The 15686-nt window shown below is 49.4% G+C and overlaps 1 protein-coding gene across 1 annotated transcript in view; it reads right to left on the bottom strand.

Annotated features, from left to right (window-relative positions):
• The window catches only part of SELENOO (selenoprotein O), a 215712-nt gene extending 200911 nt beyond the window's left edge, over positions 1-14801 (bottom strand). Inside the window, exons 1-2 of the mRNA XM_085653951.1 lie at positions 14092-14801; positions 2363-2566 (exon numbers count right to left, since the gene is read on the bottom strand). Coding sequence (XP_085510077.1) covers positions 2363-2566; positions 14092-14672 — 785 coding nt within the window. The 5' untranslated portion in view covers positions 14673-14801. The remainder of the gene's footprint in view (positions 1-2362; positions 2567-14091) is intronic.
• Between the last annotated feature and the right edge of the window lie 885 nt (positions 14802-15686).

Genomic DNA, 15686 nt, shown 5'->3' with positions numbered 1-15686 from the left:
TACTACTTAGCTGCACAACTGCAGTGGATAGCCCATTGGCTCGCTGATAGATGACGTGAAGACACTGCAACTAAAAGCCCCCCATACTCCCTTGCGTCCATCACCAGACTTTTCCACCCGGCCTCCAAGGCCCCGGTGCCTACCCCTCTCCTCCTAGCGGTGGCTTATAGATGCCATCGTCGCTGCCTGTACCTTACTAAATCGTTGATCCCTTATGCACCGGCCATACCACTAGCGGGCTCCCCCTGTGGGCCCGGGGTGCTGACAACACGCAAGCTCGCTGACTGGCATGAAGTTGACGTACACACACTGGGAGATCTGTATCGCGACGGCAGGCTTACATCCTACGAATCTCTGGTGGATGAATTGGGGCTCCCACCGGGACAACTTCTACGACACCGCACACTCCTCACGACACTGTCCTCCAAATGGGGGGGAACTGCAAGAAGAACCACCGCAGCACCTCACCATTCAATACCTCCATGTTATGGTACGGGGCAGGCACCTGATCCGTTGGTTTGCAGCGTCTTAGTGTGCACGCGGCGGTGACTCTAGACCCGCTGCGCCGCAAGTGGGAGGCAGATCTGAATCGACCAATGGAGGACAAGAAATGGGAAAAGATGCTAAAAAGCCCAACCCATATTCCTAGGAACATGCGCTTCATGCAAATACAACTATTTATTGTCCACAGGGCATACCTCATGCCTGAAAAGATAAACAGATACTTTCACCGCACAGATGCGCTATGCCCCCGATGCACAGAGGCGGGGGCGGGTATGATACACATGTTCTGGGGATGGCACAGGCTGCGCGATTATTGGCAAGCTGTAGGCGCTGCACACCTGTACAAGCAGAGTAATACCCTTTGAATGGCCTGTTTACTTATTGCATAATTTCCGTAGACCTAAGACCCTGACGGCATCCTCTCGTTTCCTAGACCTCGGGCTGGTGGTGGCCAAGAGGCTTCTCACCAGGAAGTGGAAAGCACAAGACCCACCACACACATGGGCATGGAGACATTCACTCATAGCATGGGCTACAGCAGAGGGAGTCGCCATTAGGCGGTAGGAGAAGACACTGGGGCTACGAAAGACGCCCATCGCGGGGCGCTGGGAGGAAATGCTCCAGGCCCTGACCCGTATCGGGGGGGGGGGGGGGGGGGAATAGGGGTCGGACCTGGGGGGCCAACCGAGGGGTGGAGTAGACACTCTGACAAGGGGGAGAGGGGCCCGGACGACAAGTGCCTGCGGTGATGGGTCGGAGTGTGCAGACCAACTGACAGTAAAGATAAGCTATAGCACAGAGGCCTGATGCAAGAGCAGTCACTGAGGGGTTGAGTCTGGGGGGGGGGGGGGATGCATGGGGGGGTGGAAAGAGACAGGGTACGACACACACACCTGAGAGCCGATGTATGCTGCTGCGGTTTGTTTTGCTTTTGATTTTTGATAGTTGAGTTTTTCTGTTCATAATATCTGCACACTTACCCGAAGTGTTTGATCCGTTAAGACTCTGTACGAAGGGACCAAGGGAACCAAGCCAAATACACGCACGCTGTTATCCCTACGGAGCTTGTACAACCTGCCGAGACCCAGTTTGCAGCTGCGCCCACGCCACCCACAAACGAACATCTGATATAGGCTACCCAGTCGCTATACAGATTGTATTGTGTAGAATGATGGTTCACTGCAAGGTCAACTGTTTATGATATATGTTATTTTTCACTATGCTGTATTCTTGTGGTACATAACAGTAAACAAAACAAAATTAAATAAAACAGATTCAAAAACAAAAAAAAAAAAAAAAGACAGTGGTGATGGACCCCCTGAACAGTAGGTATTTTGTGTCACATGTATGTCTGACAGTGCAGATTATCCAGGGAGGAGACTGGATTACTGTTAAGGTCTTTTTATTGAGGTATCTGTTGATTATACTATGCTTCCTCTGGCAGTTTATCCCATTTAGGGTCTCCATCTACACAGCACGAAATGGTTCGCTTTGTGAACATTGTAGTTGAAATAAACTAAAACGGTTTCCTTAAGTTCGTCAGCTGACTGACAAGGGGTCTCTGTCAGCGTAGCACAAATGACTCTTGGACAGACTTTGACATTTCTTTGTTAATAACGCTTCAACTAATCCCAATAAACATTTAAACGAATTCCCACATTTCTTTCTGGCATTCATTTTGCTAGCAAAACAATTGCTTTCTGTGTGTAATATCTTACTATTGTCAATTCTCGCTCACTAACTGCTTCAACCCAAGAGGCCTGGTGCTGCTCTGGAAACTCGTGTCTTATGCCCATCTTCGAAGTAATAAAAAAAATGTTTTTAAAGGGAGAGAACATGCAACAAACAGAAAACCTACCTTATAAACGTTGAAGCTATGCGCAGGACAACTGTGCATTTCTCATGCTTTGGATTGCCATCATAGAAAATATCTCGGACAACAGTGGAATCAGAGGTGACACATGACCCGGCCCTTGTTGTGGGTATGCCCAAGTGAAACATTGCCTCGCTGCAAAGAAACTCTCTAATACTCGACCTCAGAACCTTGCGCCCATCTGCTTGCCTGTAACCAAATACAGTAAAGATGTGAAAATATTATTATACACTGCAAACCATGAAAAGCTGGAAGAAACAGCCTCCAATCAAGTCCGAGCTGACAGCAATACTGTTATTCTTTTTTTGGGTTTTTTAAACAGTATTACATTATTTTGAGAAATTTCTTAAATGGAAAAAGTCAGCATGACGAAAACAGACTGTCCAAATTTCATTTTTGCTAAGAGTTAAAATAATGGGATACCTTCCCTACTAAAATGTGTTTCATGGAAATGGTATATGTTTATTTCAAATGACAGCGTGAAAAGGGGATGGGTATACATAATTTTATTGGGGGTGGGGAGGGGACCTGGAATGTGAAAAAGGAGATAGTAAGGGGTTTATTGAAAAAAATTTAATTAAAAAAACACCCTTCAAACGGAGTCAAGTAAGAAAGGGGGTAGGGGGCTTTAAAAATTAAAATAAAAAGTAAAAAGTAAAAGCAGGAGAGAAATACGGGGTTTGGAAAAACAAAGAGTGAAGGGAGTTTGGAAAAAGGAAAGCAGGAAGAGAAACGTTCAACAGCTCCCAACAAAGAATTCTACATTGCTGTGGAAGCGGTCTAGAATAGTCTTCAGAGAAGAAATAGGTGGGTGAGATGACTTTGTTATTTGACAATTAATGATCAATCCGAACAGCATACACTAACATATAAAGTTTTGCGCTGGGACAATATATTGTCTACAATTTAAGTTCCATGAAACCTACTACTGGTCACAACATAAACAATTTTCTCTGCTTTAAGTGCACATCAAAAATCCAAACTCATGTTCATAAAACAAGACCGTTACAGCATGACAGAGCAGTGATAGCATGGAAGTGTATGTAGATATAATTTACACAAGAGGTAACTTTACATGCGTCTCCCTGGTGAACAGCAGCACTGGGCTGCTATTTACTTGGCTGTGCCCCGACATTAAGAAAGATGTAAAACAGGGCAAGAATTTATTTACACATTAATTGACACACAAATGTGTCCTGCACCACTTATCTTTAGAAACACCTTAATTTTTAAAAGACATCTTGCAACAAGCGTAATTATATAATAAAGTATTTCCCAAGTTCAAAAAGGTGTACTACTTTTGTGTGAAGAAGTGTTTCACCTTAGCACATCAGATTATACCACTCCATTGAGAGGCATTTTTTAAACTGATTGTTTTCAAACATGAACTTAGAAACATTTGTGCCTCCCCCTGCCCTGAGGACAGAACCATCTGTTCAAGTCAGTTATCACCTGCAAACTCTGTGTGGCATAGGTTATTGGTATGCATGGAACAATAGCATTATAGTTTATTAAAATAAAACAAGACAGGATTTTGGCAGCACACATCCTGAACTTGTGTATTTGAAGGCATGGAGAACAAGGATTGGCATAGGATTCCCATACAGCTCAGAAAGACTGTTGTCCACTCTATGGTCACATCACGGCTGGACTACGGAAATTCACTATTGCTAGGGGCGCCGAAATAAGTGATTAACAGACTACAGGTGGTCCAGAATGCGGCAGCAAGGCTGCTGTGTAAGGCCCCAGCTCGGGAGTCAGTCAAAAAGCATGTCAAAGAACTTCATTGGCTCCCAGTGGAGGCCAGAATCAAATTCAAGGCACTGGTTATAACGCACAGAGCGTTACACAACATGGGCCAAAGGTAAATTAGAAACTTGGGTGTCCCCATAGGTCTCAAATAAAAATCTGAGATCGAGCGCTGAAGGATTTTGAAAACCAGCAGGTGCCAGGAAAGCGAGGTGGGGAGGTAGAGCCTTCTCCCACCTAGTACCCAAACTCTGAAATTCATTACCACGTGAATCACGGATCCTGAATAAAGAATAAGAATTTCGCAAGTCAAAAAAATGTGGCTGTTAAAGCAGTACCTCTAATTTCTGCACAGCCTCAGCTTGCATCCTGTCTCTTAGCGCTGAGAAGCCCTAGAGTAGCTATGCGCTCTACAAATCCGAAATAATAATAATAATAATAATAATAAAAAATCTCGGCAATGGGGTGGAAAAACTAAGAATGACAGATGTGAAGGACATGGACGTAGTCAGGTTAAAAAAAGTAATCAACTCTGGTTGATGGATGATGATATTGAAAAGAATACAGTGTGCGTGGGTGAGTGAATGAGGGAAGAGTGTCCAGGTCGGGACGTGTGTTGCAACGCCCCAAGAAGTGGGAACAATTTGTTGTAAAGTACAATACCTCTTAAATAGTATTCATACATTTTTGACTGACTAATATGTATTATAATTGAGTTGTGCCACTTTGCATAGGAAATGCTGCGTAGTTAGTAACTGTGTTTGTTTAGACTTTAGTGTGTACAACTCAACATTGACCCTCAAATTTGAATGTTATTTTTGAGTTAGGTTATATTTAATGTTCTTTTGCAAAAGTTATTTTTGCTTTCTTTAAATGTTATAGTTTGTATGTTAGAGGGAAACGTGTTGTATCCCAGGTCATCGTATTCTAAGGCTCTAGAATGCCATGACGAGGGATAGCTGGGAGACAGCTGAAAGGAGATGGCGAAGCGAGCGCAGTGGTGGACAAGTGTAAAGCCTTACCGGAGATCAGGGCTTTAAGTGGAATGAAAAAACTGGGTGGTCTCTCAAAGGGGCTTGGCCAATGTAACTAAGGGCGTGCCTTCAAAACACGTAAGCAAAACATCTGCACTTAACAGTTTGCCGCCAGACTTGTATTTTGCGGTTTATGTAATTGTATCCAGATATATGATAAAACAAGTAAAATCATACCTACAACAAGTCAGGACTATTGGCTTTGTCAATGGCTGTCAGCTGCATAAGATAAATAAGCAGCAACTATGGCTTGTATACAGGCCCGGTTCTAGGGAGGGGGGGGGGACGCAGGTGGGCCAGGCCCACCCACACACAAGCCTTGGCCCTCGCAGTGAGGACATGAAGGCCAGTAGAAAATGGGCAGTGTGATTTAAAACGTTCCTCTGAACGCTGTTTTCCTTTCTATTCTAGAAGTTGCGTGATTGGGCCTGGGCTCTTTCTGACAGCCATCCACAATCACCCGACTCCTTTTAGAGAGGTGTTTTTTTTTGTGTTGCATATTTATATAGCGCGTACTCGACCCGAAGGTATTGGAGCGCTTCACATGAGCACCGTATTTACATTACACATTCAGGCACGGGGAGATTAAGTGATTTGCCCAGAATCACAGGATGTGGACGCGACCTCGAGGCTCGAACTCTGGTTTCCAGCACCAAAGTCGTCAGTTTAGCCAACGGACCACATCCTCTCCCTTGTTGTGCAGGTACAAAAGGGGCTTGGTGAAGGGGACACATTTTTTATTTGGAACCGAGTAACTTTTGCCTGCTGCCTGAATATTTCCCTTTCTGTTCAGCGAGAAAATAAATTTGTTTATTCTGATTCACCTTTCCTGACCCCCGGCAGCTGTTTATCAGATCTGGCTGTGACACAAAGTTTGACTAACAGTGTAGTTAAGAGAATGTGTTACCCTTTTGTTTTTATTTTTAAAATCTGTACAGGCCCAACAAGGCACATACTTTGTGTATACTTTATTTAAATTGTTTTTACATTATCATGGCCATGATGCTAGACAACAATAAAAATGTCCAGATAACTGGTGAATAATGATCCTGCTGGAGAGCAATCCTTTGCCCGTTGGTAGTTTTAAAATGCAGATAAGCTGTATTTTATGTGGATAGCTCAGTGGGTTACTGCCTTTGACAGAGATTATTGTGTTACTTGCAGTTCAATAGTTACAATCCTACATAGGATAGTGACCTATGAACTTGCAGTTCAGAAGTTACAATCCTACATAGGATAGTGACCTATGAACTGTCATCAAAGAATTGCATACAAACATGAATGGTATAGTTAGAACTTCACTTTTTTGTGTTACTAACTTCCCCAGTCTTTCATTATTTTAATGTTGCTAAAAAGAGTTTGGGCCGATATAAATTTTTATTAGTAAAGCCAACCCCCAACCACTGGGGTATGCTTTACATCCTGAGTGCGCTTCCGCAGTCCAAAACCTCCTAAAATATACTGCCCACCAGTATGGATGACGTGATTCCTACACCTTGTAATCCTCTTTGGCTTATGTGACATTACCTATAGACTGATGTACATACTTGTATGATTCATTGTCTCTGTATAATGTGTGCGTGGTGTAAAGTACTGACACCCTACACTGATATTAGTAGCGCTATACAACAAATGAGATGCATATGAAAGAGTGGCAACGGAGAGATTTAGGGCACTGCTGGAGGGTGGTAGTAATGGTATCTGCAGAGATGAGGAAGGCGGGACCGGCATCGGCCCCGCCACCATTATGGCGGGTCGGCCGTGCCCCCGTCTCTCGCCTGTCTCGTTGGCCCCGCATTGGCTGGGGGCCGTGCCCCGGAAGCGATTGGATCGCTTCCGGGTCATGGGAGGCTCCACCGCGCCCCGGAAGTGATTCGATCACTTCCGGGGCGTGGGTGACCCTCTTGCCAGGAACCAGTTTCAGCTGGTGGATTGGGCGACCCTTTAAAGCCGGGGGGAGCGCGAAGTGCAGTCTCTTGCTCTCCGCTCCCCTCAACAGCACACCCGTCGCGTGTGCCCCCTCCCTCGGGAGGATCTTTAACCTTTTTTCTTTCGTTTCCCAGGGTCGGCGGCTGCGTTCTTTGGAAGCGGGAGAGCGGCGAGAGTTCTTTACGTGCCTGGTTTGGATCGCGCATTGCGAGGGACGATCAGGAGAAGGCAGAGTAGCGTGTCGAAAGACCGCATTCAGCGGGAGCGAGCAAGCGGGTGTCGGCCTTTGCGATCGCATTGGGAGGAGCACACGATGACGTGTGGGCCGTCGCTGAGGGTGCCTGAGGACACGTAAAGGGTCTGCATTCCGGCGCTGCTGGGAGCCAAGCGGGTTAGAGCCTGTTGCTCACCTGCCTTGCTGGGCTAGCCAGTATTGAGGCTCCGGTAGCGTGGGTGCTGTGGCCGGTCGTGTTTCCTCCTACAAACAAGGGTAACAGTTTGCAGGGTAGTCATGCCTTCCAAAGTTAAGCGCGGTGAACGGTGACCAGATATTGCGAAGGTGTTAGACGCCCTGATGAGGAAGATTGGGGAAATGGATAGCACCATGGCACAGCTGTCAGACAGGCTGGATGCGCATGAGGGGTCCTCGGGGAGGTCACGCAGGGACGCTTTACCGCCAAGAGAGGCTTTTCCGCCCCTGCCAAAAAAGAATAGGGCAAAGAAAGTACCGCAGGTTGTCCCTGGGAATGGGGGGGGGTGGGCCCAGCTTTGCCTGTAGTGCCCGCGTCCCCCAGCACACCGGCGAGCGAGCCTTCTCCCATAGATGGGGTAGGGGGGCCAGTTCCCGTGGTTCCTTCATTAATTCCGTGTCCCCCGACGCACATTATTTCGCCGCCAACACCAGGAAATCCTATCATCCCGCCGGGGGTGCCAGTGCCAGGGGTGCCCAATGTTTCGTTAAATGTTCCCCCTGCACCCGGGGAGGTACCAACACTTCCAACTGATTTTGTCTCCAGCCTAGCAGCCGTGCTTCCCTGGCTTGGGGGCATGGGGTTGAATTTGAGTGCGGCGGGTGTGGCTGGGGCGGACGCATTGGAAAAGGCAAGACAGCTAATCGATCAAAGCAAGCTTAAAGAAGTATCATTGGTCGTGGCCCCCAAAGACACTGCGGGACCCTCGCATGGTAAGCCACAGACATTGCCATTGTTGGGCATGGGCGAATCGCGCACATCGTATGAATCTCTGTCCCGCCATTTGTCACAGGAGGTTAAGGAGAGAATTTGGAAGGGGACATATATTGACATTTTCTCACTCTTAATAGACGAGGTTGAGAGGGAGGAGATGAAGAGGAAGAAAGATTATATGCCCGCACGTGAATGGGCGAATGAGATGCTAAAGTACAGTGTGGAGGAGAACATTAGGCATTGGATGGTGGCGTTCAATATTTACATGGCTGTGATGACGGACCGTTTCCCAGAGAAGGCGCCCGCAATGTCTTGTTATTTGTCTAGGATCAGCACGGCGCAGGCAACGAAGGGGGGCACAGGGTGGTTGGATTAGGACAAAAAATTCAGGCGCATCAGGGCATCTGATCCGACTCTAAAATGGAATCAGGGGGAGGGGATAGTGTGGTTAGATAATTTGGGCGGTCTGACAGCAGAGCCTACAAGGGACACGCCAAAGCCGCAGCCCTTTCGGGCGTTCCCCCCAGCTGCACCAGGTGGGGGGGCTGGGAAGAAGGGATGCTGTTGGGATTTCAATAGGCGCACCTGCGATAGGCCGCCAGGGACATGCAGTTTTAAACATGTGTGCAGTTTTTGTGGCAACTCAGGACATGCCGAGGCAAAATGTCTTAAAAAACAGAGGGATAGAGGGGCCAAAAAATCGGATTGAGGGTGTTTTCACCAAAGCTAGGTCCCCGATTCTTCTGCACGCAATGATACCCTGGTTGAACAGATACAAATGCACGTCGACGGCAAGGACGCTGGTGGAAGGGTTCAGGGAGGGATTTAGAATCCCGGTGGCGGATTTTGTGGGTCCCTCTTTCTGCAGGAACCAATTGTCGGTCACTCAGAACGCTAGGGTGGCGGCGGCAAAAATTGAGAAAGAATGTAGATTGGGCAGAGTGGCGGGGCCTTTCGACAAGATCCCTGTGCATAACTTTGTGTGTTCCCCCCTTGGGGTGGTCCCGAAGAAGGAACGAGGAGAATTCAGGCTGATTCACAATTTATCAGCGCCAAGGGGGCAGTCCGTGAATGACTCCATTGATGAGGAATTCTGCTCTGTGCGTTATGCATCTGTTGATCAAGCAATTGAACTCGAGGGGTTTGGGCCCGGGGGCGCTGATGGCTAAATCGGACATAGAATCTGCTTTCAGGCTGCTGCCCGTTCACCCGAGCGATTTTCACTTACTTGGTTTCCAGTATGAGGGCAAGTTCCTCATGGACATGTGCATGCCTATGGGGTGTTCTGTGTCGTGCGCATATATTGAAATGTTTAGCACTTTCCTAGAATGGTCTTTCAGACAAGTTACAGGGCATAGGGATGTGCTGCATTACCTTGATGACTTCCTTTTACTGGGGCCACCAGGGAGCGCGGTGTGTGGGCAGGCGCTGGAACAATTTTGTGCACTGCTGAAGAGTTTTGGGGTGCCACTTGCACAGGGAAAAACCGTTGGACCATCCACGGTCATAGAGTTCCTGGGGATCGAGCTAGATTCAGTCGCGGGGTGCTCACGGCTTCCCACTGATAAGGTGACAAGGTTTGGAGACTCACTGAGGCAATGTCTAGAAACCAAAAGGGTAACGTTGCATCAGTTGCAACAAATGGTAGGTCAACTAAATTTTGCATTACGTATCATACCAATGGCACGCCCTTTTTCAAAATCCATTGCGCAAGCAATGTCTGGCCTTAAGCAAAAGCACCACCACACCAGATTGAGCGTGGAGGTCAAGCAGGATATGTGTATTTGGTTGGCATTTCTGCGGGACTTCAATGGCTCTGTCCTGTGGCCCGGCCCAGTCACCTCCTGTGCGGAGTTGGGTTTAATGACAGACTCCGCGGACAGTGAGGGGTTCGGCGCCATTCTGGGCACTCAGTGGGTGGCGCAGCGTTGGCCGGCATGGTGGATGGAGGCTGGCCTCATGGCAAACATTGGTTTCCTGAAATTGTTCCCCATCTGGGTGGCATTGTTCGTCTGGCCGGAACAACTGGGATACAAAGCAGTTGTTTTCTGGTCCAACAACATGACAGTGGTGGAATGCATAAACAGCCAGTCAGCAAAATGTAAAATGATCTTACGTTTAATCAAGGAGATAGTTTTGAAATGCTTGCAGTTAAATCTACAGTTTAGGGCAAAACATGTCCCGGGGGTATTGAATCACGCCGCTGACGCACTGTCTCGTTTCAAGATGCAGGTTTTCAGATCTCATCTCCCGGGAGCAGCACCACACCCAACGCCTTTCCCCGAACAGCTCTGGCAGATTGGTGCCCCCACTTACTGGACTTGGTGGCAGCTAGCCTAGCGCCAGGAACAAGGAAGGCATACGAAGGGGCGTTTGGGGCATACTGCAATTTCTTAAAGGACCAGGGGGAGGGGCATTGGGCGGATTCGGACGGGGTGTGCGCTTACTTGCAAACCTTGCGGGATGAAGGGTGGACAGTGGGGTCAGCTAGAAGACACATGGCAGCTATTTCATTTTTTGCATAAATGAGCGGCAGGCGGGACCCTACTCAGGCATTCGTAGTGCGCAAAGCATTGAAGGGATGGCAGCGCTTACAGGGGTCTGCGCCTGACACTAGGCGCCCGATAGGTCTTACTACCTTGGCATCAATTTTGGGTGCGCTAGAGCAGACCTGCACTACCGTGACAGAATGTTTATTGTTCAAGGCAGCCTTTACCTTAGCTTTCTATGGTGCCTTTAGGATAGGGGAATTGGTGGCTAAGAATAAAAGGGACATGGGGGGAGGCCTGCAGCTCGGTGACATACGCTTCCATAACGATGCATTGCAGGTTACCATTCGGCGATCAAAGACAGATCAGGAGGGGAGGGGGCAGGTAGTAGTTCTGCGGCGGGCAACGGGGAACCCTCCAGACCAAGTAACAGGGGGGGGCCCATTGTTGATGCACACGGGGGGGACCCACTGACCAAATTTCAATTTAAACGGGTCTTTGATATGGCGGCAGGCAGTACGGGGCTGGACCCCAGTGATTTTGGAACACATTCCTTCAGAATAGGTGCCGCCACCGAGGCGGTCGCATGGGGTCTGGGGGAAAGAGAGGTGCAGAAGATTGGGCGGTGGTCCTCCAACTGTTTTAGTCGCTATGTGCGAGTGGAAATGTTATGACATTCCACGACAATGGTTCTGATGGCACTATTTTTCTTGTTTTATTGTCAGTTCCCTCTGCCTGTCACGCAGGAAGAGACAGCAACACATCACCAAGAAGAAGACACAATCAAGACAAAAGTGAATTCCCCGGACGCCAAGTTGGAACGTCATGCGTGTATTTTTGGCCATTCGTATGTTTCCCGTCTAAGTAACTTTTTTATTGCAGGAAATGGGGCAGCACGCGCAAAGCGGTTAGGTGTCAGGGTCTCCTTTTTTGGCCACGGGGGGCTGCGTTTCGACAGGTTCAGAGAACGGATAGGTCACATGCTTGCCTCTTTGGGCACCCCCCCCCCCCCCGATGCTATTATTTTGCATCTTGGTGGTAACGACTTGGTGCACATAAATAGGAGGATCCTGATTGAAACAGTGCTGTCAGTCAGCATGGCTGGCCAGGCGCTGCCCAGGTACGGTTATTGTGTGGTCACACATGATACCAAGGCTGCAGTGGCGGGGAGGGGAATCAGTGAAGGCCCTCAATCACTCGGTTCAGAGGATCAATAATAAAATAGACAAGCTGTTTAGGACCCCCAGATTACAAGTGATTGCTCATGGGTGCATAAAAGGGGACGTCTGCTACTTGCGAGATGGGGTGCACCTTTCGCGGTTGGGGAACGAGTTATTCCTGGGCAACATTTTAGCTTGGCTGGACCGATTTCAATGGTGAGTATGACCTTGGGTTTTGGGGGGGCCTGATAGTCGGTCTACTATGCAGGCCTGTGCGGTAAGGTCATCGGTTGGACAGACTATATTTACTAATCTTTTGGGGCGCCTTATTAAGTGGGGCGCCCAGAGGGGAGGGACATGTGGCTCTCACCAGACTCCAGGGGCAGTTACAACCGGTTGGTTGGAACGGTGCGGGGCCAAAGGGGGGTTACGCTTTCTATTGGCTGGTTGGCCACCCCGCACGCGGGCGTAAGTAAGCTGCGCTGTCTGCATGGCCCCTTTATGGAGTAAGTCTTGAACGTATGGGGGTTGCCTGGTGGGAAGTACATCCGGGTCAGCTGGGCCCCCTGCGCATGCGCACTCTGGTTGGGGTGCGCGGGACAATTTGGATTAAAGGGGGAGGGGCCAGCGTGTTGACCTTGCCGTAGGCCCAAAGGAATACGCAGAAATGTGATCAGCAATATGTTTAGACTAGGATAGGAACATTATGTATTAGAGTTTTGTTAAAGCTAGGAATGAATTGAATGTACCGAATCCGGTCTTGTCATTTCTGCGTAATTGTATATTTGTGTGCAAATATGTGTGTTTGTTAATAAATACGATCGGGGCTCAACGACCCCCTATTCCAAACAAAAATGTTTATATTGGTCTCTGTCACAGTAGAGGGGAGGAGGGGGCGGTAGGCCGTACCGGACCATAAGAGGTCATTAGTGGGTGACAAAAAAGACTTTTGCACTAGTGCTAAAGCCGGCCCTGTCATGGTCTTTCGGTTTTATTCAATTAACAGTCAGGTCATTAGGGCAACTGTGGAACATATTTTAAAGTGCGTGCTAATTATATTTACTGCTATATTCAAAGTTTTAAGTTTGTAGGTGATTTTACTAATGTTTTTTACAGGAATAATTAAAGTGGAGCTGGATGGTGGCTGATATGGGGGTGGGTCCAAGGTCAGCTGTGAGATAAGGTGCACAGGAGAGGGATAGTAGAAAAGTGGATATCCGGGCCTGTTGGAATTTGAGGGTTTGCACTTAGATCCAGACATTGCTCTTACTTTCAAATAACTCTCTAATTGCTCTGTATACACACTGAATCGATCCGTTGTATCATGGGGACTATTTGCAAGTAGCTATGATGTAATCTAAGGTTGGTAGGCTACCATAAAAAGCGACAAATTGGGCCCGCAGTAGCCCACCCAAATGCACCCTTGGCCCACCCAAATAAAAATTCCTGGAATAGGGCCTGCTTTTATATAATATTGAAAAAGCTTCCACTTGAGGCCCTAGTGACACCACGACAATGTTGCTGCTCCCGAGTTTCAAAAAGAGAAGAGAAATCCAGAGCGAAAATGGCTCCCTTTAAAGGATTTCCCTTCCGGTGCTGTCACTGCAGTCCGGGAAAAACGAACCGCCTGTGCCAGGGCACAAAACAGGCCCCCTTTAAAAAACTGACGGTGCTCAGACCCGGTGAGACCCAGCCCACTTAAAGCCATGCCGGAGTGTTGAAGTAGCAATCCGGAAACAGTTGCACTTTTCAAATTGGTTTATTTAAGCAATATGCGTGGGAGAAGATGCAACCCACAACCGCTCATTCTGGGGCTCTCGTCGTAACTGCCTAAGTAAACAGTTTCAGCAGAGCGGAGGAGAACGCCAGAATGTGGAGTGGATGACAAACACAAACAGCGCCCCAGGACTGGCGCACGGGGAAGACAAGTTTTCCTTAAAGGAACAAGGACAACTTGTAATTTTCACCAATAAACTACGTTATAACAAAATAAAGGTTGTGCTTAAGAAGCACACTACAGTTCCCACTCTGCAGAGTACTTCCTAGCTCCTGGCAAGTGCTGGTATTCTTACTTTCACATTAAAGAAGCACATGAACTATTGGCACTAGCCCATTTAAAACAGAGTATAGGTGCAAGTACAACTGCATAACAAATAGGCGCCGCATTACCTGGAGTAAGGGGTGAGTCCGGCGCCCTTGAGCTGGATCTCCCAGCGATCCCCTTGGGGGGCCAGCACCTCTCCCAGGTACATGGCAGCGCCGTCCCCCAGCTGCCCAGCAAAGCTCCCAAACTGGTGTCCGCAATAGCAGTGAGCGGCGGGTTCGGCACCGGGCGGCAGGCGGCATCCGCTCAGGTACAGAGCAGCCTCCTGCTCCTGCAGCCCCGCAGCCTCCAGCCCTAGCAGCGCCAGGGCGGGCGCCGAGAGCGCTACCACCTGCGGCCGCTCCAGAGGGGACGGCCACACCCGGGAGAAGCAGGCCCCGCGGACCTGGCGAGGCCGGGACGCTTCCTCTCCCTTGCCGGAGCCAGGCTCCACCGGCAGTGCGCGCAGGGCCAGGTTATCAAAGCGGAGAGAGGCGAAGGGCCCCTCTGCCTCTGCCGTGCGCTGCATGACTGCCCCCAGGGAGGCCCTCTCACTGACACCTGAGGGAAGCCCACTGCTGGAGAGACGGCCGCCCCCGGCTGAGGCAGCCGATGCCCGGCACCTGAGCAGGCGTGGGAAACCCAGAGCCAGGAGCGCTGCTGCCATACAGAGCTAACAGCAGGTAGACCACTGCTGGGGCTGACCAGCCATGCACGCCGTTACAGGGCGGGGTTTGTCTTTGTTTATTTTTTACAGCAGTTTGCGCTCCTCTCATACATCACAAGTAAAAGCAGCTCGAGAAGCTGAGAGTAATAGTCTTTTCAGTTTCTAATTGAGGAAAAATGCCTGAAACAAGAACCGCCCACTTAAGGAAGTGGACGGCATAACAACCAAAGCAGCTAAGTTTCATAACTCCTGTCATGCTGTTTATGTTCTGCATGTCAGTGTCGGTCTTGAGGAGAGGCAGAGTGTGATCGGTGGCAGCAAGGTCGCTTACTTGAACTATGCAACAAGAATTTTAAATTCTATTAAGGACAGGGAGGCGAGGATTATGCTTTCTCCAGCTTTACTATTCCAAAATAGCAGCCAATCAAAAACAGGAATGCCGCTGCCCGCGTCCCAAGCAGTGGGACATCAGCAGGGCAGCATGTTAGTGGCCGCCCGTCGGAGCCTTCCCCTTTGCTGCCTCGCGCGCGAGGCTACGCCCACCAAGGTATGACTCCCATAGTTTGGAGCTGGAGGCGGGCCGGTGGGGGCGGGGGGCGCGGCTTGCCCCCCCCCTACTTAGGAGGCCCGCTCGCCCATTTCCTCCTCTGTTCCCTGCGCCGCTCCAGCCTGGACACGCGATTTGGTCGCTCCAGGCCGCCGCCGTTGTCGTGGTCGTGTTCGTGGTCGCCGTCGATTTGGTCGCTCCAGGCCGCCGCCGTTGTCGTGGTCGTGTTCGTGGTCGTCGTCGACGTGCGCTTTACGGTATGTCCATACTCTAGCCCTTTTCCCCGTCCCCGACCCTGGGTTAAGCCCGGGTAGTACAGGGGCCTCGTGGTTGGACACCACGGAGTGGGGGCCGAGGTTGTTGGAAGCGCGGGTGGCTCACCGTCCGGGGGTCCCGGGTTCGATCACCAGTGCGCGCGGGGCATGTGAAGTCCCTTTGATTAATTTGGGTGGCGGTCAGTTTTCGGG

This window comes from Triturus cristatus, chromosome 4_1 (assembly GCF_964204655.1).
Source record: "Triturus cristatus chromosome 4_1, aTriCri1.1, whole genome shotgun sequence".
NCBI lineage: Eukaryota > Metazoa > Chordata > Amphibia > Caudata > Salamandridae > Triturus > Triturus cristatus.
This window is presented reverse-complemented; position numbering and strand designations above follow the sequence as displayed.